The sequence below is a fragment of the Xiphophorus hellerii genome, chromosome 23, assembly GCF_003331165.1.
Source record: "Xiphophorus hellerii strain 12219 chromosome 23, Xiphophorus_hellerii-4.1, whole genome shotgun sequence".
Taxonomy (NCBI): Eukaryota; Metazoa; Chordata; class Actinopteri; order Cyprinodontiformes; family Poeciliidae; genus Xiphophorus; species Xiphophorus hellerii.
Window position 1 is genome coordinate 15,938,038 of NC_045694.1, and position 26,390 is coordinate 15,964,427.

General features: G+C 39.2%; 1 protein-coding gene across 1 annotated transcript; it reads left to right on the forward strand.

Annotated features, from left to right (window-relative positions):
• The first annotated feature begins 7,927 nt into the window (after positions 1–7,927).
• On the forward strand, positions 7,928–23,394 carry LOC116714218 (catenin delta-1). Its single transcript, XM_032554635.1, is given in 21 exon segments — positions 7,928–9,693; positions 12,080–12,148; positions 12,751–12,867; positions 12,952–13,208; positions 14,029–14,310; positions 14,409–14,646; positions 14,753–14,975; positions 15,446–15,632; positions 15,709–15,826; positions 15,938–16,091; positions 16,306–16,323; positions 16,610–16,645; positions 16,648–16,677; positions 17,521–17,648; positions 17,780–17,930; positions 18,027–18,219; positions 19,211–19,419; positions 19,539–19,580; positions 19,672–19,739; positions 19,902–19,956; positions 21,807–23,394. Coding segments are annotated over 21 exon segments (2,844 nt in total). The 5' UTR covers positions 7,928–9,483; the 3' UTR covers positions 21,866–23,394.
• Positions 23,395–26,390: the final 2,996 nt, after the last annotated feature.

Sequence of the window (26,390 nt, forward strand, 5' to 3'; positions counted from 1 at the left end):
TTTTTTCTTTCTGTTGGAAGGACCTACTGCTAACTCAAAATCACAAAGACCTCTATCCCATTTCCTTTTATTATGCAGTTAATTAACTAATTAGATTGATACAATTATTTTAGTTGTTCTCCTTTTTTATTAAAATTAACTGGTATTTTTAGCTAATTGCATAAATGCAAAAAATTTATTTTGGTTATTTTAAGCCAATAAAGCTCATTGAGATGAGAAAGTTTGATAACTAAACTGACCTTTTGCCATAAAAACAGAAACACCGTGTGTCACTGCCAAAACTTTGGATCATGACTGTGTATTTACATGTTGTTATTCCTAGTACTACTTAGTACTATTTAGTTTTTGTGTTATAAATTTTGTTGATTTTTTTTTTAAATCTTGCATAAATCTTTTTCTAGTTTTTTGTTTTGAATTTTTCTCCACGTCATTGTTTCAGTCATTTAAAGCCTTTTTTGTTCATTGATTCTCTTTTGAATTTAGTTCAGAATATTTACTGAAATTAATTAGTTTAAACTTTATAATTTTCAAACATTGTTTGATAAATGATTCAATTTAAAACGTTTTTTTTTTTTGTAGTTATCAAAAAAACATATTTCAGGTCAGAACACAAAGCTTATTCTAAATTATTGAAAATATTTTTGCCAAAAGTAAAAGAGCTACAATACCAGAAATATGTGTTGCTTGCCCTTTTTAAGATTTGGGAGCATTATTATGTTTAAATCTTTTAAGTTAACACCCACCCTTAAAATAGATGTTGATTCACTTTATTGTATTTTATTATCAGTCAAATGAACTATGTAGAACATTTCAACATAACTTTGAGATTTTTTATTTTTTATTTTCAGAATTTATTTAAGAACAATTTTAAAATTAAGAAAAGAATGACTGTTCTTATCTGGGAGCAGTATTTGAGATGTATTTAAAGATCCTTTAACATACTATGCATTTTGAAATAACCGTCTGAGTTTTCATACATAGCATAATGATTTGTAAAAATAGACAAAGGAAGACAACATTTCCTTTTTTGTGATTGTGTGCAATTTTCATTTATAAACAAACTTCCTCCAACTTTATTGCTTGATTTCCAAGTTTTTATACTTGACAAATAGTTTCTGACTTGTTTTTTGTTTGATTTGCTCTTTAGTGTTGGATATTCTGTAAATAAATGGTTTTCCACACTGCACGGCCAGAGGGCAGCACTACTTGTAAATATTTCTTGTGTGTCTAATATTTCTCATTCTGAAGAGCGTTCAGTGGGGGCTCTCAAGGAAACTGTGGGGAAATTCCTTGCATTGTTCCTCTTTCCACTCAGCCTTTCTTAGTGTGAATCATGACTGAAACGATTTTTGGATTACTTCATGAACGTATTTTATTTATTCACATGTTTTTGGTTTTACAGAAGTTAACTATTTTGCAGGGGGGTTTTTTATGGAGCGTTTTGATTTTTTTCTTTTACTAATAAAAAATGTAAAAGTGTAGTGTGTATTTGATGCACACATGCTGAGTCAGTGCTTTTTAGAACCACTTTTCAGTGCAATTACAGCTTTAAGTCTGGATATGACTCTACCAGCTTTACATAGCTAGAGATTGATATTTCATTCCTATTCCTCTACACAAAAATAATTTGAACTCAGTCTGAATGGAAAGCTTCTGCAAATATTATTTTTCAAGTCTTGCCTCAAGCATTTTATTGGATTTATTGGCCTGGGCTTTTCAACTTGAATATTCTTAGATTTCAGCCTCAGCCATGCTATTGAAGCCAGGAGAATTAGGTTTCTTGAAAAGGCTTGTTGTTTCACTTTTTATTTAGGGATATCAGAGTAAATGGGATTTAATACAAATATATTGCCAGCCTTTTCAGATTTCTATTCATAAAACAAAATGTGTGAATTTTAAAATGTTAAATTATTTTAGAAAAGTAAAACAAGCAGATTTCATATAAGCAAATCAGGAAATGCCTAATATAGTCATCAAGAAATACTAAAGAGGTCAGTGAGTCATACACAGAAGCGAATAGTCACTGGTTTTTATGTGACATTTTCTCGTATTAGTGTGGAATGCTCCTGCTATTCCCGCACGGAGGGCACCCAAGCTTCCCCTTCGTGACCATTGTTCTTGGGCAATCAATGAAATGACATCAGTGTGTGTTCGGAGGCGGAAATACATGGGAGGAGACAGGAGGCGGCACTGCAAACGGAATTTAAATCCCCTATTTTACAATTGCAATAACCAACCTGGTCACACAAGGAGATGTGTGTTTGATCAAGAGGGTTTAATCGTAGACTGCTCGCAGGGACTATACACACCTGTACGACACATTCTGAGTGCGACGTGTTTACCGTAAAGCCTTTTAAATCCCGCCCTCCGTTTGGTAGAAAACTCTGATGTCGTTTGGTTTTCCACAAGGCTGACCCACAGGACAGGGAAGGAGGGGGAGAAAGAGAGAGAGAGAGAGAGGGCAGAAAACACTAAAAACGGAGTAGTCTGGAAGGGGTCGGGGCTTGTATTCCCTCAGCAGGTGAGTAAATCCATAATTATTCCCAGATGTTTGGTTGCAATTTGCGCTTTCCTTGCCTCCCTCCCGTTACTCGCACATTTTGAGGGCACTGCAGCGTTGGCAAGGAGTGGTCGCTTTTTCGACAGATGAGCACGACTCTCGGTGGCTAACGTTAGCCAACGATGCTAATCTAAAAGTTCAAACGGATTAATCTGTCAGTGAACTCTGCGACTCAAAAGGCCATACAGTACCAACGAGTGTGACTGTAAATGCCAGGGCAGGTTATCTGTAAACGCCGCTTGGCCGCTATGTTTAAATTATTTAGCGGATAACGTTTTTGCTATGCTAACGTTAGCTCCCCTCTCGGAGGGCTATGTGGGTTATTGTGATGCTAACGCTGCAAGACAGCCAATCCAGGTCATTCTGCTGCTGAGCGAGCATTCAGCTCAACAGAGCTGATTCCTATCTCATTTAGCGGGCCGGTGGCGTTTACAAAGCACCCAACGTGAGTAAAACGTACAACTCCTAAACAATTTGTCTTTTTTTAAAAACGTATTTCTGCTGTTTGATGACGTCTTCTTCATTGCTGCTGACCCATATTGCCAAATAATCTGTGTGATTTCTAAATCACTGGAATGCTGGCTGCTCCTGACTTGAGATGGTTCTCACTTTGGGGGCCACATTTCTGGCCTTTTTACGCCGCAGCTGATCATTTGAACGTTTGAGAGAAAAAAAAAAAAAAGATGAAACTGAGTTTTTTTTATTTATTTCAATTTCACAACGACATTGGAAACACAGCTGGGCAGTGTGCTACCGGGTTTTCCTGCAGAACTGAATACAGAGTAAAAGGAAAACATATTTTAATTGTTTAATGTTAGTTGATGATATCGTAAGAGGTAAAATAATTGACGTGATCAAGTTGCACTAGTAAACACTTGAGTAGACTGGCGACTTTTCCCACAGAAATGAACTAATTGAGTCATTCTAGTCTGCCTCTCATATGTTGCCAGATTGTCCTATAATTGATTCAGCGGTCTTAAAAACTGATCAAATGTTTTGCCAGAGTCACACAGAATAAAACGGACATTAATTTGAAGCGAAAACCTGATTAGAAAAATTCAAATTTATGAGCTTTAATCAGTTTTCATTAAGAGCTTTTTCTTCTCATCTTAATGATTAACTAGATGACAAAACAAATGAGCATTTTTCAATAACGATGAGCCACTGTATCAAGAGAATTTTATTGCTTTCATAGAAAAGTCTCAATAGAGGCTTTAAGCTTATTTTAATATTTCATCACCTCTACTCCTTTTGTTGATGACTAAACCTGACTGTAAATATTTAAGGCATGATTGTGTGTACATTAAGGAATGTGTTTGCGAAATCCATTCCTCTGTGTGGGTGGTGGTCGCTCACACAACCTGAGATTATCAGTGAACCTGTTGGGTGGGTCTTGTGTTAACCTGTTTTGTTACTGGAAGAAAAAAAAAAAGCATGGGTGTGGATAACCGTCAGCATGAGTGTGAACATGTAAGCTAGCCTTTTTCCTCTTTGTAAACACCGGTTTCATGCAGACGTATACTGGATTGTGGTTTAAAGACTTCCATTTAAGCTTTAGGTCTGTCCTGGTAGATGTTTATAGAGTAGGTGTTTGAACTATAGGTGTAACAGGCTCAGGTTTGTTGTTGATCTGCTGGTGCCGCCACTAATAACACCACACGCCGGGCTCTCCTGGCGACTTGTCTCCAAGCCACTGTTTGATTGCTGACACATGCTCTGAACATAGCCTGTGATTGTGTCTGCTCTCTTAAGGACTCTGGGTTAATCCATAGAGAGCCATAATGGAGGGTGTCTGCATATGTGCGTACATGTTAACTTCACATGTGTATGTGTGAGGAGGTAAGTGGATTAGTGGGGTAAAGCTTCAATCCCATTACAAGTCTTGTTCAGCTTTAGCATCATACTGACTTCGACATCAAACCGCGGTGTCAGTTCGGCTGAAATGGCTCGACCAGATGTGCATTTCTGTGAGTGGATCTCTTGTTTCGGCAGGTGTGAGCGCTCATTTCAAAAACTCGAGTTTAATTAAGTCGACAAAGCCTTCATTGATGGTTACGCATGCGCATGATCACAGATGTCTTCTGACGGGGTTAAGTGAGTCATGCTGACTGATGGCTGCAGAATCAGATGGGAATATCTGACTCGTGGTGTCTCAAGGTTCAATCAGATGTTGTTGACCTCGGAGGCAACGTGCTTGTCGTTTTGAACTTTTGCTGCTGTCATGCTTTGGACGAGCGAGCGTGACCCTTCCTCTGTGCCCTCTTGTTCCCTTCAAAGTTTGGAACGCACTGTCAGGACTTTTGGGGACATGTGACTGGTTGTATTAAAAATTATGCTGTTAGAGTAATCCAGTATTATTATGGATATAAACTGAATTAACTTGTGCTGGTATAAAATGACTTATGTTTACAGTTTCTTGCAATTAATATTCTCACTTTTATGAACTTCATTGTGTTTAGGCAATCATAAATGAAAATATTGTAGTCAGTCTATTAATGTCTAGGTTATAATTGTTAGTAGTTGATGTGATCAGGTTGTCTGTGTACTGTAAGCACAGACGTTGGTTTAATGTGAATGCCATAGATGAAAAACATCAGAAATTTTGATGTCTAAAAAATATATAAAATTGAGTTTTGCTTATGTATGAATTATTAAGCTAATTATGTTTTTGAAATGCATTTAGGGCTTACAGTCTTAAATTGACTTGCTAAAGTTACATTGTAGAAACTCTTCGTACAGAGTAAAAGAAAAGGTTTTCTTTTCACAGATCCAACATCAGACTAAGTAAGACATCTAAGACTTATCGTCTTTTTTATATATAATGAGTGAAGAAAGAGTCCAAGAATACATTAATTCATTAGCAGGTATACTAGAAAACCTTGTTTGGATAGAATGAATGAAAATCAGGTTTTGGTGCAATTATAGTTTTTGTCTCCATTTATAAAGGTCATAGAGACGGAAGTGAAAATGATGGGGAACTATTTTAGCAAAAATAGGAAGCGGACTATGTTTGTGTAATTTAGTCATGGGGCAAATAGTGCACCGTGATCCAGAAAGGCGGCCATCGGCGAAGGTCCTGTAGGTGGCGGTTCTGTCGTGGAATTTGTTTTTTGGGGAGCCGAAGATCCGTCTCTGATGTCGAATCCATAACATCCTGTTTCTCAGGAAGCTGGCGCGAGGGGAAAGAGGAGGGAGCGGCTATGGGACAACATTGATTGTTTTCATTGTTTGGCGAAACACGCTTCTAACTTTCAAGGCCAAAACCAACAGCTGCGAGAGACGTGGGGAGTGGACAGAAGCCGTTCGTGTCCAAAGAGAAGCCAAATTTAACCCCGTTTTCGCATGGACACACACACACAGGCCCGCTCAGATGTGTGGGCTGATGTTATCTCTACTCCCCGGGTCTTTTCACATTACTGTCTGTTCTGTCAGTTGCACAAACTTTACATTGTTCCCACCAGCTTCCCAGACTGACAGCTGCAAATTCCCTCCTGCCTGCGGTTAAACTCCTAGTCACTCACACACTCCATGCTCTTACAAAATCACACTCCCCTCCAAGCTTCTTAAGAAATAACAATCATGGTGTATTATTCATCTTCTGGACGTTGCTTTCTCTTTGCGTATGAAGTGAGAGCTTCTGGATGGTTGAAAGGGTGGCCGATAAGATATTTAGTTTAATTTCCCTTTTGTCACAGTGACTGAATAAGTCGCCTTGAAACGCAACAAAAATAAACAGATAGTCGAATGATGATCAGCCACTGTCCCTAGCTGTTACTCTGCTTTTCAGTGCAGACGAGGGTGGGCTGTGAAGTTGAATTAGCCCAAGACAATGGCAGGAATGCAAGATTAGCCATTATCCTTTATTCAACAAGCCCAACCTTATCTCTATTATATCCGCTGCTCTTTTATCCTTATGTTTGCTCCTGCATTCCCTTTGTTTTCCTACCTGAGAGTCCACTTAGGGTAGTGTAGAACAACAATAAGCCCTAGCTGTTGTGGATAAAATCTGCCCTTTCCTGACTCTGACCAAATATGGTCATAGTGAAGCAGCGCAGCAGTTTGTTATTGGTTCAGGTAGGAGGCTTTGACTCCTAGTGTTGGGTTTATGACATCATGTCTCTGTCAGTCGCTCCTATCCCGCATGTAAATCCAGCTCCCAGTGGTTGTTGCAGATTTTCTTTCCTTGGGAAATTTCACCCAAGCCACTCCTTTTCTCATTAGACCGTCCTCCTTTCCTCCCGTTTTTAAATCACCCTGCTTGCCACACCCCATGCTAGGAATAGAGTGTCACTTTATTGTATTTTTTAAAAAATGCCCAGGAGCACATGGAGTCTTCTTGGTGAAACCACTAGACTCTCTACACGGGCATCACAAAGTCTGATGGGAGTTGCACAATCTGAGTGAGGTGAAACTGTGAGTCACTCATCACCATCTCTCGCTCTCATTATGCCTCTGCTTGTCTCTCCATTTGCACTTGTTAATGCTTTACCTGTCAGACCCAGGAGCACCAGCTGCTTGAAGTGTAAATGCGGATCCCAGTTGGTTGGCCAAACCCTTGACACTGAGGTATATGTCTGTGCTTGTTGACCAGATGCAGTGAGAGACAGAAAAACAGAAATCGAGCCGCTGCCCCTCTCGTCCAACCGGTCGGGCAGGTGTGTGGCAATGGCTGCTGCAGCAAAGCGTGGATTAGGAGATAAGGGCATCCGCTTCCATGGTCCACTTGTTTAACGCTGATATAACAACGTCTCTCTTTGAGCTAACGTAACACGGAAGTTTGGACGGGGGATAAAAGGCAGCTTAGTTGAGAAAACGACAGCATCAGGTTGGCGTTTTTCACATTTAAAATGCGATTCCACCTGAGACAGAAACCCGAGCTCTTTGTGGCCATTTCGATCTCTGAAACACATTTTCTCGTTTCTGCTGACGGTTAAATTTTCTGTGGCTAAGAGCGAGCTGCAGGTCGGTCAGCTTCCCACAGCTAGCTGCCGTACGCAGGCCAAATGTTGGGTAAATACAGGGTGTGTCTGAAGGCTGGGACTACTGTGCATCTGTCTCTGCCTCTTCCACTCACTGCAAACACAGCTCTGTTGACACGCGTGCTCGCCTTTTTACTCGCCATGTTGCTGTTTTTCAGACTTGGGGACATTTACTGAAAACATTTCTCCTTCACTATCTCTGTTGTTCTTTCCCCTCCACCTCTGTCCTTCTCTGTAGTTCACCCCCCTGTTTGTTTTTGCTTGGATGTTGAAGAGGCCTTCTCCACATGTTCAACTAGAGCCCCATCTCTGAGCGCAGCGTGACCTCTCACCTCTTCTACCAAACCACGCCCACAGGTGAAGGTGTGTATCTGGGATTTTTTGCTGAGCGTTTAGACGCTTTGTTTGCTCAAACTCCAGTGAGAAATGTGAACTTCTTGTTTGTGTTTAAGCCAAACTGAGAAATGAACACTTCTCTTTTCGATTTGATGTTTAACTTCCTGCTGAAGTTTTATGCTGTTGTTTTTTTTTCTTTATCAAAGTAAATTTATGTAGTGTTTGAATTAAAAGGGCAATGACACTTGTTTTTAAAAAAAAAAAATCTAACAATGCTGAAATAACAAAAAGTAACGTAGCCTATAATCAGTTTCCATCATGCAGTTTCCTGTAAAACGATGCCTTGTCTTGACATGATTCCTAATGTGGCAACTTAAGGCAGTCAGAGGCCTAAAGTGACTCCTCCATTTGTGCATGAAGCTTGTTTATCGATCTGGATGCAGAAGCAAACCATGACACTGACAAATCAACACATTGCATTATTTATATTCGGTGCATTAACTGGAACATTGAAGCATCCGACTTTCTCTTATCGCTGCCCCACACAACTGTGACGCCGTTTTGATCCCTTGTCTGTATGATAACCTTCATTAATATACCAGTTTCTTGGAATAGAGACATTTACAGAAAAAGGCAAAACATTATCTATTTGGTTTTATTTAAAACAGAAACGCCTGAGTTATTCCTTCTGCAGCTGAAGTGCATTTCAGTAATAATGTTTAAATTTTAAATCTGATGCACTGAAGAAAAATGTCTAAAATTTACATGTACATTATACATTTCGATTAACAAGCCGACATTAGATGACATGTTAGTCAGGTTTTGGTCTCATGCAGCAATTTACCATCAACTTCTTCACACATGTGACTTTAGTTGGTTGGTTTGAAACCAAACTGCATTAATAAGAGAACTGCACGTATTCAGTGTCTACCAAAACTGCCTCATTGAAACTGGACCTTTTTAACAAATGAAACATTTTTCAATCAACAGTTTTTTGGTTGTTGTTTTTTTTTTTTTTGCTTTATCACATTTATTTCAAGAATCTTATTGCACTTGTGTGAACATTTTTTGTAGTTTGATCTATTTTAGTCTAATATTTTAAATCTGGTTTCGATACCACTTGCTGCCGTTGCTGTAGATTTGGCATAACATCTGAACCGTTTCCCGCTGCAGCGTAAAACCCTGGAGTTTCATTATTTTGCTTTCACAGGTTGGATGAAAGTCGTGTATAGAAGTGGGGAGTAACTTTGAAGTCAGACCCGGCCTTTTCAAAGGAATAACATAATAATCCACTGTAGTCTAGGGGATTTTCTTTTAATGCAGGTTTCAGATGTCATGGCTTCACGGTTGTGACTAATGTTCTTTTATAGTTGACGTAAAAGCAAGTCCAACTCTTGTGCAACCTTGATGCCAACAGATAGCCAAGATGATGCCTAATTCTGAGTCATTATAGATGGTTTTTCAGTTGAAACTGGACAGAAAAGAGTAACTCTTCTTTTCAGCACCAAACCTCCAGATCCTGTAGAATCAGATGTAGCTCCATGTTGTTCTGGAGTGGCAGGTTTACTTTTAAAACCCCTCCCTGTGTGCTGCTGTGTTTGCATCTGTATGGCTGTCTGTAACGCCCCCACTCTCACCCCTTGGGGCTGTTCAGTGTGTATGGAGCAGTGTGAGAACGCAGCGGCTCTGCTGGAGTCAGTCAGGGAGCAGGAGGTGCAGTTTGAACAGCTGACCCGGGCTCTGGAGGAGGAGAGGAGGAGAGTTGGCCTCCCCGCCACCAGCCCCACGGCCCTGGGTCACCCCTTCCCTCTCACACAGGTAACACGCCCCGAAGAGTCCAAAACCTCCCCATTTTTCCCATCTTCTGCATCATGGATCCTTCTTCCCCTCATCTGCACCATCCAGTGAATTTAGTTTTAGTCCTTCACTAGCCTCCCATCAGTCATTCTTGCCCTCTCTCTCCTCGGCTCCACCTCCTCTCCATCAAAACTCTGCAAATTGTGCCTTTTGTGTGTTTTGCAGTGAGTTCCTCTCTTTAAGCCCTTGTTTACAGATATTGCTGCATGCCTTCATACTTCCTCTGCCGCTGACGTTTTTGAGATGGCCGTCACTCTTTCAGCACTCTGTCACTCACCGGATGTTCTCTTTAACGTTGATGAGCATCTTTTGTTGCCTGTTCTGGAATTTCAGAAATGCTCCTCCTTCCTTTCAGCATGATGAAATGGATCTGATGGTTGTGCATGTCTCTTGGTTTTCCATACAAAGAAGTACAGACTAGTTTATTGTGTTATTCCAGTCCTGCATTAATCATTTTTCTCCTAATAGGATTTAATGTGCCGTTGTTAATGTAGTCCTAAAGTAAGTTTTAATTGTTTTTTTTATGCTTTAAATCCCTTCTTAATGTTTGGCTTTTACTGTTATAATTGATACAACTTTAAAGTGTGGTCATTTAAGTAGAATAAACTCCATCCAGTATTTTTGCTGGGTGTTCTGGTTTATTCAAATGGTCTCAAACTATTCAAATCATTGCCTCAACTAAAGAAATTTGCAAATATGAATTGTCAGGATTTTTTTATACATGATCAGAATTTGCTTTTTTGTTGTTTTGAAGGAAGAAACTAGTGATGAAATGTCCAGACTTATAGCTAAGCAATACTTTTTAATATTTATTGCAGTTTTTTTTACATTATCCTTTTTTATAAAGTTCAGATTTTCCCAACTAGTATTTTATAATTTAGAAGTATTTTTTTCTTACTCTTGAAACATTGTTTTGTATAATTTATTGAAGTATAAAAGATTTTTTTTTATCAAACTGGCATCTGCTGCTGCCTTTAATGCATCAAAAGCTTGACTTGATTTTTTAGTAAAGTCTTGATAAACTTAAACAGGAAAAGCAAACTTTGCTAAGTTTTATTATTGAGAGAATTTTTTATTTACAGAGATTAAATGGGTTTTTCTGGATTATTCACTGTCAGATTTAATCTTGCCTGAATCCTTAGGCTCTTCCGGTAGGGAGAAAATAAATTTTGATTAAATATTTTTTCTTACTCTTAAATAAAAGATTTTAAAAAACTCTTAATTTATTTGGATAAAAGTCTTTGCCACACCAAAGCTTCTTGCCCAGCTCATTGGCCATTACTGGAGCTGGTTATAAACATTCATTTACAAACATAAAAGAATTTTTTTTTTTTTTTTGTCAGACTCCAGATCCAGATTTTTAACTCGAGTCTCTTTCTCCATCAAACCTGAATCAATAATTGGGTCATTAATTGGACATATTAGAAGTTGATTGCATCTTGACAGATTCCTACTTTTTATTTTATTTGTCTAAAGTAAAGCCTTTAAAATTTAAATGTTTAATCCAGTCCAGATTTTTAAGGTAGTATTAATTTTAATTTGTCTGTGTGTTTATCTCGGAGGTCATTTTCAGCTGTGTTTTTAATTTGTTGGGCAGGTAATAAAATCCAACTGGTGTTTGTTTTGTATTCGTGTGACTAATCTCAAAACGATAGAAAAAATGTAGTATGTATACATTTTTACATTGGTGTTGATGGAGGTAAACTGAAGTTTGTCCACCAGGACAAAGTTCATCGGGGTTGGTGGACTAGAAATGATGACCTGTAGAGGAAGTGCGCCCCACTGGACATAAAAACGCTGCCTTCCCTTCCCGTTAATTTAAAATAACAGGCCTTCCTCTTAGTTAGACATAACGCCTAATCTGGTATGATGCACTATAAATGTGACCTGAGTCAGTAGGTTGTCTGAGTCACCATCACTGTCATAGAGAAACTGATAGTAACTGGGTGGATGAATGATGGCTGGAAAAGATATCTAAAGCAATGTAACAATGCTGTGTTCGCATGATGACTGATATTTCAGGGAGTTTATCTTAAGAATGAATGCTGGTCACAGTTTGATTCTGAGGTGATTATGTAAGCGAGCAGAGCAGGAGGAAGAGGAGTGCAAGAGCGCCTGTCTGCATTCCAAAGTGTTCGCCTTTTTTTTGTGTTTGTCTGGCGCTGATTCACTGAGCCATTAACATGCAGGGACAGGTTGGTCAGCCCTGACTGGGCTTTAGCAGCAGCTAGAGGAACTCTGATTACTTTAAAAAGCACACAGTTTTGACAACTAATGAATATGTGTGGAAGCAAACTGATGTGGTGTTTAATATGATGTTCACAGTTCTTCTTCTTCTCCATCCTAGAACGGGCGTTTAGGGGATGCAGACATAGAACGTCTGAAGCTGACTGACTCGTACATAAACGGCACGCAGGTGTGTTTTTTTTGTATTTTATGCTTGATAAAGGGCACCTGATTGTTTTAGTAATTGAATAAAATGTCATGGTGTACAAATTTTTTATTTAACCACTTAAGCCTTTTTTTTACACAATATTGCAAATTCATTGAAAGGTGCAAATAAGCCAGTTAATTATTTTTTCATTTATGTATTTTTTGCCTAAAATTCAATATTGTAGCAAAGGATGTATCTGCAGCTGAATGAATACTGTATTAATTTGTTAGTTTTTTTGATTAATAATGAGATGATGAAAGATACCTAATTTATTTTTAACAGAATTTGAACCAGGTGAAGCTAAAACTATGCCACTTGAATTCAGTGTACAGATTTACCAAAAAAAAAATTTTAATCTTAAATACAAAATGTAGATTATTTGTACAGTTTTGGCATAATTACTGCTGTGAGGACAATGTTCTTTTAGCAAGTCTGCATACACCAGTTGACGACTGATCAGTTACTAGATTAGTTGACGATTATTTCACTAGTCAGTGAATCATAATGAATTTGGTTAATTGTTTCAGCACTAGCTTGATCTCTCTTTGTGTTTATGTGTTTTACGTTTGCTGTTGCTATTACAGTACAGAATGGTGGACCCCGCACACGGAGCTCTTGATGACGGCTACACACCTGAGGATGAATCCCAGGAAGTACACTCTGTCTTTTCTGAGGAAGGAACCACCCGGATAAATAATGGGGTACAGCAACGTTTCATGCTTTCATGGTTTTTGTATCTTTAGAGCGTTTTCCTGAACTAACATGTCTTGGCTTCTCTGTGTCAGATGAAGAAACCAATCTCGCGCACGGTCCCGCCCTCTCAGTCGTCTATGGATGGGATGTTGTCACCTGCTATGGGGGTCTACAGCGCCACACTGGACAGGCCTTACAGGCCCACGGGGGTTGGGGACTACCCTACCGCGACAGTACCCCGAAATTATCACTATGCTCCAGTTGGCGGCTACGAAGACTACCGGCCAGGTCCGCCGTCGGAGGCATACACCAGCCTGAGCCGGGGCTCGCACATGGATGAGCGCTACAGGTACAGAAATACAAGAAACTCAGAGGAAGTACAAACACAGAACTTCAATGTTCTGCTTCATGTATCACATTTATTGCAGAAACTACACTTTTTTTTGGAACAGAAAAACTTAGCGTTTGCATCTGTATGGTTTCTGCAGAGCAGAAATTTAAGTTTCAAGATGAATGCAAAACACTGCTGGATACTAATAAAGGCTTGTATCCCTCTGCTGATTTATTTTAATGTTTTATTCTATTTTAGGTCAGTTCCATTACGGTATTTGCATTTAACCAGTGCCATTGTTGAATTATTGAACTTATTACTTCCTTTTTGTTTTGTTCACACGTTACATTCAGCTAGAAACTTGTAAACAAGCCTGAGAACCAAGAACACTTTACATGTTCTGTTTTCTGTACGTTTAATACAGGAAGCTCTAATGTGACCAACCACTTTATACCTCTGTCTTCTGTGTAAATAAGTGACCAAAGTAAATGTGCAACTTCTTTAGTGTTCACATGAACCACTGTGATGTTTTTACAAAGTTAAAAAGTTGGCAGATTATTTTTACCAATATTAAATAATTATTGACTTAAACAAGCTCCAACTTCTTGCTGAAAATTACTTGTAAGTTAGTTCTGTCTGAAGTGTACTAAGATATTTGCACTAGTATCTAGTGGTAATATTTGATTTTGCAGTCATCTGCTTCTAACTCTTTAAATAAACCTCAATTCAAAAATCCTGAACTATTCTTGTAATGACGTTTATTCTGTAGTGTTTGGGTCAGTTGGAGGGAAGCATTTCACAGATTTTGGTCTCCATGATTCTCCTCCTCGCCTCACAGGCCCGTCGATGGCTACAGAACTCTGGACTCTGGCTACAGGGCCCACAGCCGCCAGCAGCTGGACCCGTACGCGGCGCAGCCCCAGGTGAGTCGCATGAGGGCGCTGGGGTCAGCGTTGGAGATGAGGTATGGCCACGGCCACTACGGACTGGAGGATGATCAGCGCAGCATGGGGTATGACGACTATGGCATGGGGCCTCCACCCATGCACCCTGGAGGCTACGGTACAATGCCTCGCCTTGGGCCGGGCCCGGGTCCAGGAATAGACAGACGCAGACTCAGGTATGACAGCAAAGTCTTGCTCTTATTGGATAATTTCTTGAAGTCCCAGCTTTAGGATGCTCTTGATAAATATTGCTCTGTCTTCCTGAAATCTGCAGAAGTTGCGAAGACACTTTGGACGGTGATGTGGGAGGAGTCGACCCTTATGCATGGGGGGTTCCCACAACGTTGGAGAGGGATAGCATGGTTTCTCTTGACAGCATACTGAGAAAGGGCCCTCCCACTTGGAGGCAGCCAGATCTACCAGAGGTGATCGCCATGCTGAATTACCGTCTGGATCCTGTCAAGGCCAACGCCGCTGCCTACCTTCAGCATCTCACTTTCAAAAATGATAAGGTGGAATATTGCTCAGTTGCCTGAACAATAATTATTCACGATCCAGTATTTCAGGTTTTGTTACTTAATTTTCAGGTTTTTACATAAGGTTTCTAACTACTTTTAGGTGAAGTCGGAAGTGCGCCGCCTGAAGGGAATTCCAGCCTTGGTGTCGATGTTGGATCATCCCAGTAAGGAGGTTCATCATTCAGCCTGCGGCGCTCTGAAGAACATTTCATACGGACGAGACGCAGACAACAAGATCGCCATCAAAAACTGCGATGGTGTTACTGCCCTGGTCAGGCTGCTGAGGAAAACCCACGACCAGGACCTCACTGACACGATCACAGGTCTAACCTCTCACTGGATTCCTGGTTTAAGCAACCTTTTGTCTGGTATGAAAAAATTAGATTTTTCATACCAGAAAAAATACCAGATAATTATATAATTTCTTATTATAATAAGAAAATATAATTCTTATTATATTTTTCGGGGTTGAATCAATTGCAAACTCAGAATATCTCCAGAGTAGATGAACTAAATGATCAATTTTTGAAATTTCACTCCTAAAAGCTTAATTGATCATTAAATATTGGAAAAATTTAGATTGTAAAGTCGAGGCAAATATAACGTACTCTGTCATGAATCAAAACGCTGAATTTTAAGTTTTTTATCCACACACACACTCTACAAATGAGTCATACCAAAGAAATCCATACTTCAGAGATGCGAGAGGCCTTGCTGTTCCACACAATCTGCTTAGTTTTCTCACAGTTAGACCCACATAGCAAACTTAAAATATGCTCTAATTTTGCGACAGGCACCTTGTGGAACCTCTCCTCCCATGATTCGGTGAAGATGGAGATAGTGGACCACGCTCTGCATGCTCTCGCCGATGAGGTGATTGTTCCTCACTCAGGCTGGGAGAAAGGCGGAGGCGAGGAGAGCTCCAAACCACGACATTTGGAGTGGGATACATCCTTGACCAACACTGCTGGCTGCCTTAGGTATTGGACGGAAAGTGGAGAGAATTGAGAGGAAAACGTGAAATTATGTCCTTAACTTTTCCACCTCGTTCATCAGGAATGTCAGCTCAGAGCGGAGTGAGGCCAGACGAAAGCTGAGGGAATGCACAGGGCTGGTGGATTCTCTCATGTACATTGTCCAGTCACAACTCAACCACAAAGATGTGGATAATAAGGTTATTATTATTATTATTTTACTGAAATCTGCACATTTTTCATCTACGCATCTTTAATCCCTAGGTTCTCTTTTTTTACTATGGTGAACTTTTGTCTCGTTGTTTCTGCAGCTGGTGGAGAATTGCGTCTGCCTTCTGAGGAACCTGTCCTATCAGGTCCACCATGAAATCCCCGGCTGCGAAAATTACAAAGAGCTGATTCCTGTCAACCAGGGCCCCGCCTCAGCCAACAAGGGAGGCTGCTTTGGTTCACGAAAGGGCAAAGGTCAGTGTCGGACAAGTTTTAAGTCCAAAATTTCCTCTGTGTCTGAGACTTCTGCTGTTTGAAAGCCAGGCAGTCGCTGGTTGGTTTGAGCTTGCTGGTGGCGGAAGCACCTGTTGCTGTTTTTCACACTCTGCCACTGTTTCCCTTCTCCTCTCCCTGCTTCCTCTGTCTTCCCACCCTCCTTCATGTCTTCCTATCTCTCCGCTGTGTTTAGATGAGTGGTTTTCCAAAGGTAAGAGTTTCCTCTTGGTGTTGTCTTGAATGCTTAAGAGCTGCTGCCATCACCCATTTTACTAATGCTAAACAAACATCAGTGAGAAACAAAGGCTGTTTACTCGTGTCACACTGGCATGAACATTCGTCACTGAAACAACGCTGCATGTCGACGGCGCTTTCATCACTCAGTGTCATTTCTAGAAGTAGAACACATAAAACTCACTTTACCTGCATGGGATATTGATTTGATAATTTCTCCAATTTTTTATTTAATTTAATTTTATTTTTGTTATAATTTGCAGCAAAGAAGGATGGGGATGATGGAAGTCCAGAGTCTTACGATTTCCAAAGAGGACAATACCTGCCAAAGGTATGATCAGTAATTTTCTTTTATGCTCAACATCTGTTTGCTTATCAAGCTCAAGAGTTTGAATATGTGGATATGTTTGTATTTATCTTCATCCAAGTCTGAAAATGTTGGGTTATGTTTTGTTTTATTGAATGACATTTAAAAACCTTTTAACTTTTAAACCAGAGGTTCTCAAATTTCATGTTCAAAGGTTGGGGAAACAAATCTAGATCAATAAATTGTAATCAAATTTAATCAGATGAATTTGATTATCGCTAAATTTTCTAAAATAATTCGTACTTGTGACCATAGGCTGCTGTCATTTTGACAGTAAAGAGTGATGAACACTCTAATTTTATAAAAGGTTTAGCATAAGTTTAATTTTCTTTTGTGCCTCAGCATTTAAAAGTACCTTTCTATAAAAAATAAGGCTGAGCTATAAAAGTACAACTATCAGTGGTATATCAAAGCAACTGAAGTAAATCTCAGAAGCCCAGAGTCGGTCATAAAGTAAACCAATAGATAAAAATAAATTTTTTTTATTTATATTATTGATACATTAAGCACACACCTGCTCTATTTATGTGGCAGTCTTGTGCCCGCAGTTATATGGCGGGTCAGTTTCGGCCCTGGACCTTGTGTCTGATACATGTGACTTAACTGCAACACTGTTTCCTAGGCTCTGACGTCAAACCCAAACCCTGAGTTTTAACTTCCCAGGTAGCTGGAATGCAGCATTGCCTTTAGGTTAAAGGCCTGTCAGGAATCTGTTTGACCCAGAATGCTGTCTGAGCTAATGTGTCTTTAAAACATGTCATCAGCTAAAGGTTCATCAAGCTCTGTTCATTGTTTTGTTGACATCAGGTTATGAGCTGCTGTACCAGCCAGAGGTGGTCCGTGTTTACACTTCTCTGCTCAAAGAGAGCAAGAACCCCTCAGTGCTGGAGGCGGCGGCCGGCGCCATCCAGAACTTGTGTGCCGGACGATGGACCGTAAGTTTCAGATGCTTCAACAACTAAATTACCTTTTTTAAAATACTTGAATTATCTTAATCCTGCTGTAAAGCCTCTGGAAAGCTTTGCTTCAGCAAATGATGATGGTGTGTGTGTGTGTGTGTGTCCAGTTTGGTCGGTACATCAGAGCCATGGTGCGTCTGGAAAAGGGCCTCCCCATCGTGACAGAACTGCTCTCCCATAATAACGATCGTGTTGTTCGGGCAATGTCTGGAGCCTTGAGGAACCTCGCCATCGACAACCGCAACAGTGAGCTCTTGGGTAAGATGATCTTCTTTGTTTACTGAAAAACACGTCCTGATGTTCACCTGCGCTGTGAAAATAAAGGAATACTGACTCGTGTCTTTTCTCACGTAGGCGAGCATGCTCTGCCTCACCTGGTGGCTGTCCTGCCTGGAGGGCAGAACCAGTCTAGGCGCAATCTGTCAGAGGAAACCACGGTGTCAGTACTGAGCACGCTCACTGAGGTGCTCGGCAACAGCGTGGAGGCAGCAAAGAAACTGAGACTCGCATCTGGCATTGAGAGGCTGGTGCTCATCAGTAAAGATGGGTAAGTGTTTCAGGATTACAGATTTAAAAACCGTGTGGGGATATTATGAGAGAGAATCCTTGCGGGAAATCTGCTCTTTGTAATTTGATTACAATCGGGTATTTTTTAAAACTGAAGTAATAAAATATAATTAGAACACAAAGTTCAGAAAGTATACACTTTTTGTTAAATTGGAGCATTTTAATGACTGTTTTGTCTCTATTTTTGGAAAAACTAAAGTACAAAAAGAAATGGTGAGATTTACTGACTTAAATAGCTGAATTTGTCAGTACATATTCTGAAATTGAAGTTTGAATTTTTAGCTCAAAAGAAACTAAAATGTTTGCTACAACAACTGGGCTTTCTCCTGAGACAAAAGGGTCAAGATTGAAATCTTTTTGTGTGGCTTTTAGAGAGGAAGCTGGTAACAACCTAGAGTTGAGCCAGGTGCAGCTTTGACACACGACCTGTAACTTTGTTTGCATGAGTAGAAATGTCTTCATATTTTAAAATATTATGAGGTGTAAATCATATATAAACATACTGAAAGCAAACAAACTAAGCACAGGGCACTGTAGGACACCAGCTGATAAACTCACTTTGCGATTTAAGAACTTGGAAATGAGACAAATTGAAGGATTTTAAGATTTTTTTTTCTGTAGAACAAAGAAATTCATATAAAGTGACTTTTGTTGACCTGCTTTCCATAGGTCAAGAATTGACAAATTGTGTCTGTTTGAAATCTCAATCAAACTTTGTTGAATGCAGCAAAAATATTTTATCTGATCAGTAGCTTAATATTAAACAGGCTTTTCCAACTTTTGATATTAAAGTTACAAGTCGAAAATGTTGCATGACTCACAAGTTCAAATTAGGAAACTGTCCCACTTTTAAACCAGAATCGAGTAATTACTTGTTGTTTAAAGTTCAATATCTCCCTTAGTTTATGTAATAAACTGTGTGGACAGTCTAAGCTGGACACTTCTTTAATCTTTATTCGGGTTTCTTCCAGCACCCGCACTGACCGTGAGGTGCGAGGAGTGGCTCAGGTGCTGCAGCTCGTCTGGGCTCACAAAGAGCTGCGCCGGCCGCTGGAGAAGGACGGCTGGAAGAAGACGGACTTCATGGTGAACCTGAACCCGAACACCACGACCACCAACGGACCGAGCACCAGAGCGAACGGCACCTACGAGGACAGCACCACGCCGCTACTGGACAGAGGTACGGACATCATTTCTGCCTCCGAGCCTGAATATGGACGTTTCTTGAAATTAAAGTCTGTAAACTCAAATGCATGTTGTATATTTTTATGGTTATTTTTCATGTCTGCTTGTTTTTAGGAGATAAGAGGGATCTAATTCCCTTGAATGATCTTGGCCCTGGTTAGTATATTAATCTCCTCTGTTTTTGTGAATTGGTATTAAAGTCACTCTATGAATGTGCTGATCTGATTTTTATTTTATCGTTCCTCAGATTCCTACTCTACACTGGACCAGAAGGAGAGGAGACACACTCTGGACGAAACCACAGACACTTTACCGGTACTTTCAAAACCTCGTTTCCTGCCTGAACTGGACTAATCCCTAACCTGATGCACCGCGTTCAATATTTCCTCGCTGTGACCTTTTTAATGTAACTTACTGACACTTCTCTCACAGTCACTTCCTGTCCACCTTCTTTCTCTCTCTTCCTCCGTCACTCAGCGAGGGGTGTATGGGAGCAGAAAGGGCTCCCTGCCTCTGTTGGACTCCTACGATGGTTAGCCCCGCCCCCTCCCCTCTACCCCCCTCTGCATGTAACAGCATGGTATGTCCAACTGACCTCTAATCCTGCATGTTTACTCTGAGCTTCTTTTGTCTCTTATTACTTCAGACCCTCGAATAAACTGGTGTAAATCCACGGTGGTGTGCTGGAACAGAGGTGGAGGTTTATTGTGGTCATGTTTAGATCTGTGACGCCCCCCGATGTTCTGTGCTGTACATATTGCTGTAGTTTGCTCCTGAGCTGGTCCTTGTGCGTTGTTTCTTCAGGTTTCTAACTCTGGATAATACAAGTTTAAACGCTAGAACGAGTGTGCAGTGGTGTTGTCACAATATCATTTTATTTTATTTTTTTACGGTCGTAAAATTAATTTTGCTTTCTCAGATTTAATCAATCTCGAAATATAGAATAGGAGTAAAAAATGTATCATTACATGACACAAATCAAAATATTGCTAACTGAAAAGACTACATATCTTTAGAATATTTTCTATTTATATGGTCAGAGGATTCCTTTAACTTGATGTTCATCCATTCATTTCTAATGGATTCTCTATTTTGTGCTGTTGGCAGGTTCATATGCTGTGGTGTCTATGAGCACACCCTTGTGGTTATCTTTGAAACTGCACCCTGTGTCCCAGCCTATAAGAAGATTTAACTTGTCTGATTTTATTTTTTGGCACCACTTTAGAAAACGCGTATTTAGGGCAAACACCACTTGCAAGTATTTGGATCAAAACCTTTTTTTTTTTTTTTTTTAGATTCATGATCTGTGACACTAAACCATCAGGGATGATTTTGAGGTTATTTTACAGGCATTTTATAAAAGAAGTTGTTACAAATTCAGAGAAATCATAGTTTTATCACAGGTAATTTTAAAAATCATAGAGAAAAGTTAACGTATTCAGAATCTATTTTGCCTTTTATTCTTGCAAGCACAGCTTGGTGATGGAGTTTTTTTTTTTGTCACACCTCTGTGAAAAATAAGTCAAGTCACAGGATTTACCACTTCATGTATAAACCGTCACAGAAGTGTTGATTTAAAAAAGTTAAATGTTTAAGTTGGTCTTAATTCAAGCCCTAAAGTCTTTAAAATGTCACAATTTCCCCTTTACTTTCATTTTGTACATTTATACAATCAATCACCTTTTTTCCTCGAATCTAGATTACAATGAAAAGTGTGTGGAAAGCATGAAGTTTCTCAACAAGCTTCTCATGTTACTGTGTCTTTCATTATCTTAAAGATGAAGAAAAAAAACATCTGATTTTCTAAAGAGTAAAATGAAGAACATTTTCTTTTCAAACATAAAAATAATTGTTGCCGTTTGTGTTAAAACTGATCAAAGTTCAGACACCAAATAAATTAAATGCTGAAACGTATCATAAAGGTAAATGATTAATACTCAAAAACTTTGGCATCCAAACCACCAAACAGCCATGTTGGAAGAAGGTTTTTGCCTGTTCAGTCTGCCGAACTTAACTTTTTAAATAACTATTGTTATGTTTGATTAGTGGTCACAGAAAACACTTGAAAACATTGTAATCCACTCGGTCTGCTTTCATTGTACAAAGACGTTTAATTGATGTAAACTACGTGTTAAATCACTGAAGTCTTATCCAGACCTATCACATTTGATCTTAAGTATTAAGTTTAACGTTTGCTAAAATCGTTCTCGTCAAAATAAGTTTTCTTTCGCTCATCAGCTTTAATTAAACGCGTTTTATTTTTAAAAGTTGTGACAGCACCAGTGTGCAGCTGCCATGTTGTATCTTTGTTGTTGTTTATAAATACCTTTTATTTTCTCCGTGGTTTTTAATTTGCGTGTTTTGCTGTTTTTGTTTCTACAGAAAAACTCATAGTGTGCATCACCCAGACTGGGCCGCCCCTGCCCTACCACTGCTACTGAGGAGAGCGAGGAGGCAGACATGGACGCCGTCTCCTCCTCTTCCTCTGTCTTACCCTCCTCTCTGTCGCCACACAGCTGGGATCTGAAGATGAGGATCAGCATCCAAAGAAAGTGGTCGTGTTGCAGAAAAACAGTCACAAACAGCACACACACACACACACACACACACCTGTTTCATTCAATTGTAGCAGCAGAAATATATTCAGTTTATAAATTATAGCTGTCTTCTGTAAAGGCAATCACCTTTGTTGACAATCATTTTATTCTGCAGCCATCATCCTGCTTTTTTTCCCCCCCATTTCTTTTTCTCGCTACTAAGTAAACAGATATTCATGCTCAATATGTTGCTGCCAGCCCCTGCATCTGAACGATGGATCTGTCTTTAGCCGTCTGTGAAGGGGAATATAGTGTACATAGGTGAAACAGGATGACTGCAATGGTTTTGGCGCATTAATTTAAATTGTCCCTTTCCTGGGAATGCTGGGAGGCCGGATGCACCCACAGGCTGCGCTGTAGATGGATAATGTTTATATAGGAGTTATTTTCCTGTCTAGAGTTATTTTCTCTCTGTTGGGATGAGCACAGACCTGTATATTTGTCAAAATGCTAAACCTGTGGCCGTGTGTGTGTGCGTTTCTTGTGTCAAAATGATTATGGACCCTTGTTTGTTTATGATTTTTTTTTTTATTATTATTATTGAGTAATGTCTTTGCTTGCACGGACCAGACACGTTTAATTGTTTTTGTCTGATTGTCCCCTGTTTTATTTTTTTTTTAACTGTCTTATGTTCCTGCTGCCTCTTTTTCTGTTTTTATTTTATTTTATTATTTTTTGTTTGTTTCTGTTACTCTCCCCCAAGTAGAAAATAAGTTTTGAACTGCTTGTTTCATTTTATTCCTGCCTGGATTTAGCAGACTCGTCCAGTACAACGCGTCAAACCTGGTACTGAGATGTGAAGCTGTGACAAACACTACTACATGTTTAACCACTAACCAAACTTTTCCTTTCTCAATACTTACAAGAAGAAAATCGTGTGAACATTCTCTGACTTTTCAAATAAGAGTCTGCCATGTAGCCATTTATACCTTCACCTCTAAATCCGTTTTGCGTCGCCTGAAATATGAATTTCGGAGGCTTTTGTTACTCAGAGGAGACTCGAGTTTTCCTGCAGCTTTGGGAGAGATGCTCTATAATTTAAATTTTGGTCTGACCCATTTGTTTTGTACTTTGTGTCCAGTGTGTGTTTTATTTTTGGGGGTTTGTATGTGGGTGAGAGCATTATGCAATTTTTTTTTTTCTTTTTAATTCAACTTTTACTGCTATGTTTTCAAAAGCAAAAGAGACCAATCTTTCAGTTTTTTTTTTCTTAATCTCTTCACACATATAGTATATTTGTACTGTTGCCTATCCATGTAAAATTATGACGTACCATACACCTGCCTTGGCTCTGAGCAGTTGCTTTTTCAGTGAAGTATGTAACTGGTAATACTGTTTGTTTTTTTTATAAATAAAGATTTTTTCTTAGACAAGTTTTGCCACTTGTGTTGTGCTTTCTCTTGAGTTGTCAACTAAGAAACGGCACCATAAGATGTCAGAGCTTTATTTTTAAAGCAAGTCCTTTTAAAACACAAATGGCGATATTTTATATTAATCAATTTTGATAATGATCTTGATTTTATTAGACTAGTTTCAATATATTCTTTCAATTTCAAGTGAGTATTGTGAAATTTATGTAAAAGCAATGTTATTCATGTTATTCCCTCATCAAAAGCATACTCAAGTATTTTTCATTTTTCATACTCAAGAATTTTTCATACTCAAGTATGAAAAATTCATAGTTCTGCTTTTTTAAATGTATGATTAATTAAAATGTAAAACGTTTTTGCTTTTTTTTTTTTTTTTACATTGTTTTGAAAATTGTCTGCCTTTATTTTGTATCAGAAACAAGATGCTACTTTTGTAACATATTCATTTCTCTGACCCCCTGACTGACAATTGATCTTTCAGATTAAGTTTCTTTAGATTTTTATTTTTTTTTTTGCTGTGTAGATATTTAATCTAGGTTATAATTTCCCTACATGAGATAAGTGGGAAACTTCTGTCACCAAACATTTCTAATTAAAGAGCCGGTGTGTCTTGGTAATTTCATCCCCTGGCACTCGTTGGGGCAAGTTGCAAACACTAAAACTTGACCCTGTCTGATCTTCTCTCCCTAAAATCAGTTTGCTCTGTGAAGCCTTTTGAAGTTTACTTCATGGATTAACTAATTATCAAAGCTTTCTAATCCAGAAAGAAGATTTGCCTTTGAGCGAGTCTCGTTTCTACTCTCACAACTCCTGCATCAAACACATTGAACATGTTCACAACAAAGCAGCAGAAGACTGAAGTGCTGACATCCTCAACTTTTCTGTTGTCTCCCGTTACATATTGACATGATTTTGTGCTTTAGGGTTGCGCTCCAGTACTTGTCTAGTCGTTTTCAGTATGTGGCACATTCGAAAGGCAGCTGCTGGATCACGAGGGGGCTTTGGAAGTGCATAGCCGACTGTAAATGGTTTTAGCATTAGTCAGGCTATAGGATTTGTTAAATCAGCCAGTGAGCCAGATTTAATTTAATTTTACCGGCTATGATTCAACAGAGCCAAAGATCGGATTGCTCACTGTGTCTTTTAGCAACATAACAGAGTTTGAAGTTTCCCCCTGTCTAAAAACAGAAGTTTGAATTTGACCTAGTTTTTACTCTTCTTCAGCATCGAGTACGATGTGCTTCACCCTTGTAGGAACACGTTGTCCCTTTTCAGCTGCACTTGCCTCCTCTGAACATTTTACTATTGAAGTGGTAAACTACAGTATATAGTGTTTGCAACCATATTTATACTCTTTTCACCCTGTGTCTCGCTACAACCACAAAAAATGTCCCTTATAGGGATTTTATGTGATAGATCAACACAAATATGTAAATGTGAAGTTGAAGGAAGAGGAGTATGTATCTTTCAAATACATGTATGTTTGTATAAATAAATTGCAAAAATACAGGTCTTCTGTGAGTGTTAGAGACCGGTGAGCGCAGCTGGCTGGTCAGGGTTGAAACAAGGTTAAGTTATAAAACCATAAATATTTCAAACTTTGAGACTAAAAATTTCACCTGAACTGTTAAGCTTTTTGGCATTCATTCAACAACAAAAAAAACCCCAAACATGTAATGACAAGAAGAAAAACTAAATACAGGGTAATCATGAAAGAAAAGCTTCACTAGACTTGAGATTGGATTGGATTTCAAACTCCAAACTTCACTGGAGGTTAGAGATTGAGATTGCAGGAGGTTTCACCTTTCAGCAGGACAATGGCCTTAAACATGCAGTCAGAGCTACAATGGATTGCTTTTGAGCAAAGCATATTATTGGGTTAGGATGACAGACACTTTAACTAATTAACTGAGCTTAAAATATTTTAGCAAGGATGGAGAAAAATGTTGGTTTCCACATCTGCAAAGACCTTCAGCTGTGAGAGCAAGAAAAGGTCGATCCAAACGTTCATTCCTGGATACTTAACAAAAATGAATGACCAAACTTTTCACATTTTATTTGTAAAACAAATCTAAAATTCACCTCACAGTAATGCTTTATTTCCATGATAAAAACACCAATGATGTACATTCATGTTTGTGGCTGTAAGACGATAAAATGTGAAAAACACTTTTACAAGACACTTTAAATGTCTTGTTAAATGTCTTGCCATCCTGTTGACATCTTCTTAAGACAAATTATATTTTTAACTGCTGGGTTTAAAATACACCAAATAAGTAAATGATAGCGTTTTAACAGAGCTTTGAGACTCTATAAAGTTTTTACTAGCTGTAAAATCCTCCAGCTGCACCTGTTTTAATGTAAGAACTCTTTAGTCAAAGCTGTATTATTAGAACTGTAATAAACAAGTGAGAAACATTAAGGCCCTCTCACTGGTGCAAGCACATTTCTGACCTGCATGTGTGACCAGGTCTCTGAAAGCCACCCTGTGAACGTACATGTGTGTAATATTTTAACCTGTTCTCCTGGCACACACGCAGCCGTTAAAACCGAGATCACCAAAAGTAGCAGCACTCTTCCTTACACGTGTCCTGTCATTGGGTGTCAAATCTATTTATGGCTTCCCTGCTGCTCTTTGATTCCTCTCGGTCTGTCCGGAGCTCAAAGAGAAGGAGGAACATTTAATGTCAGTGCGCAGTTTATCTGAGGGGGGGGGATTCGACTGGGAGGCCTGCAGGACGGGAGACGAAGGACTGGTTTTTTGAGGGATTTTATCTTTGGATTAATCACAGCAGGAGTCCACGTCAGAGGAACCACAGCACAGGGGAGATTAAGTTTGGCTTCATCCTTACGTCTTCATAATCTCACTGGCTGTTTCTTTTTTTTATTTTTTTTCCGGGGAGTAATGTGAGTACCTACAGTATCGGTTTGGGTGCAAAGAAGGGACTTGTATTGCAGGACAACCCATGGATTCAGCTGAGGGCCCCTCTTCGTCCTTT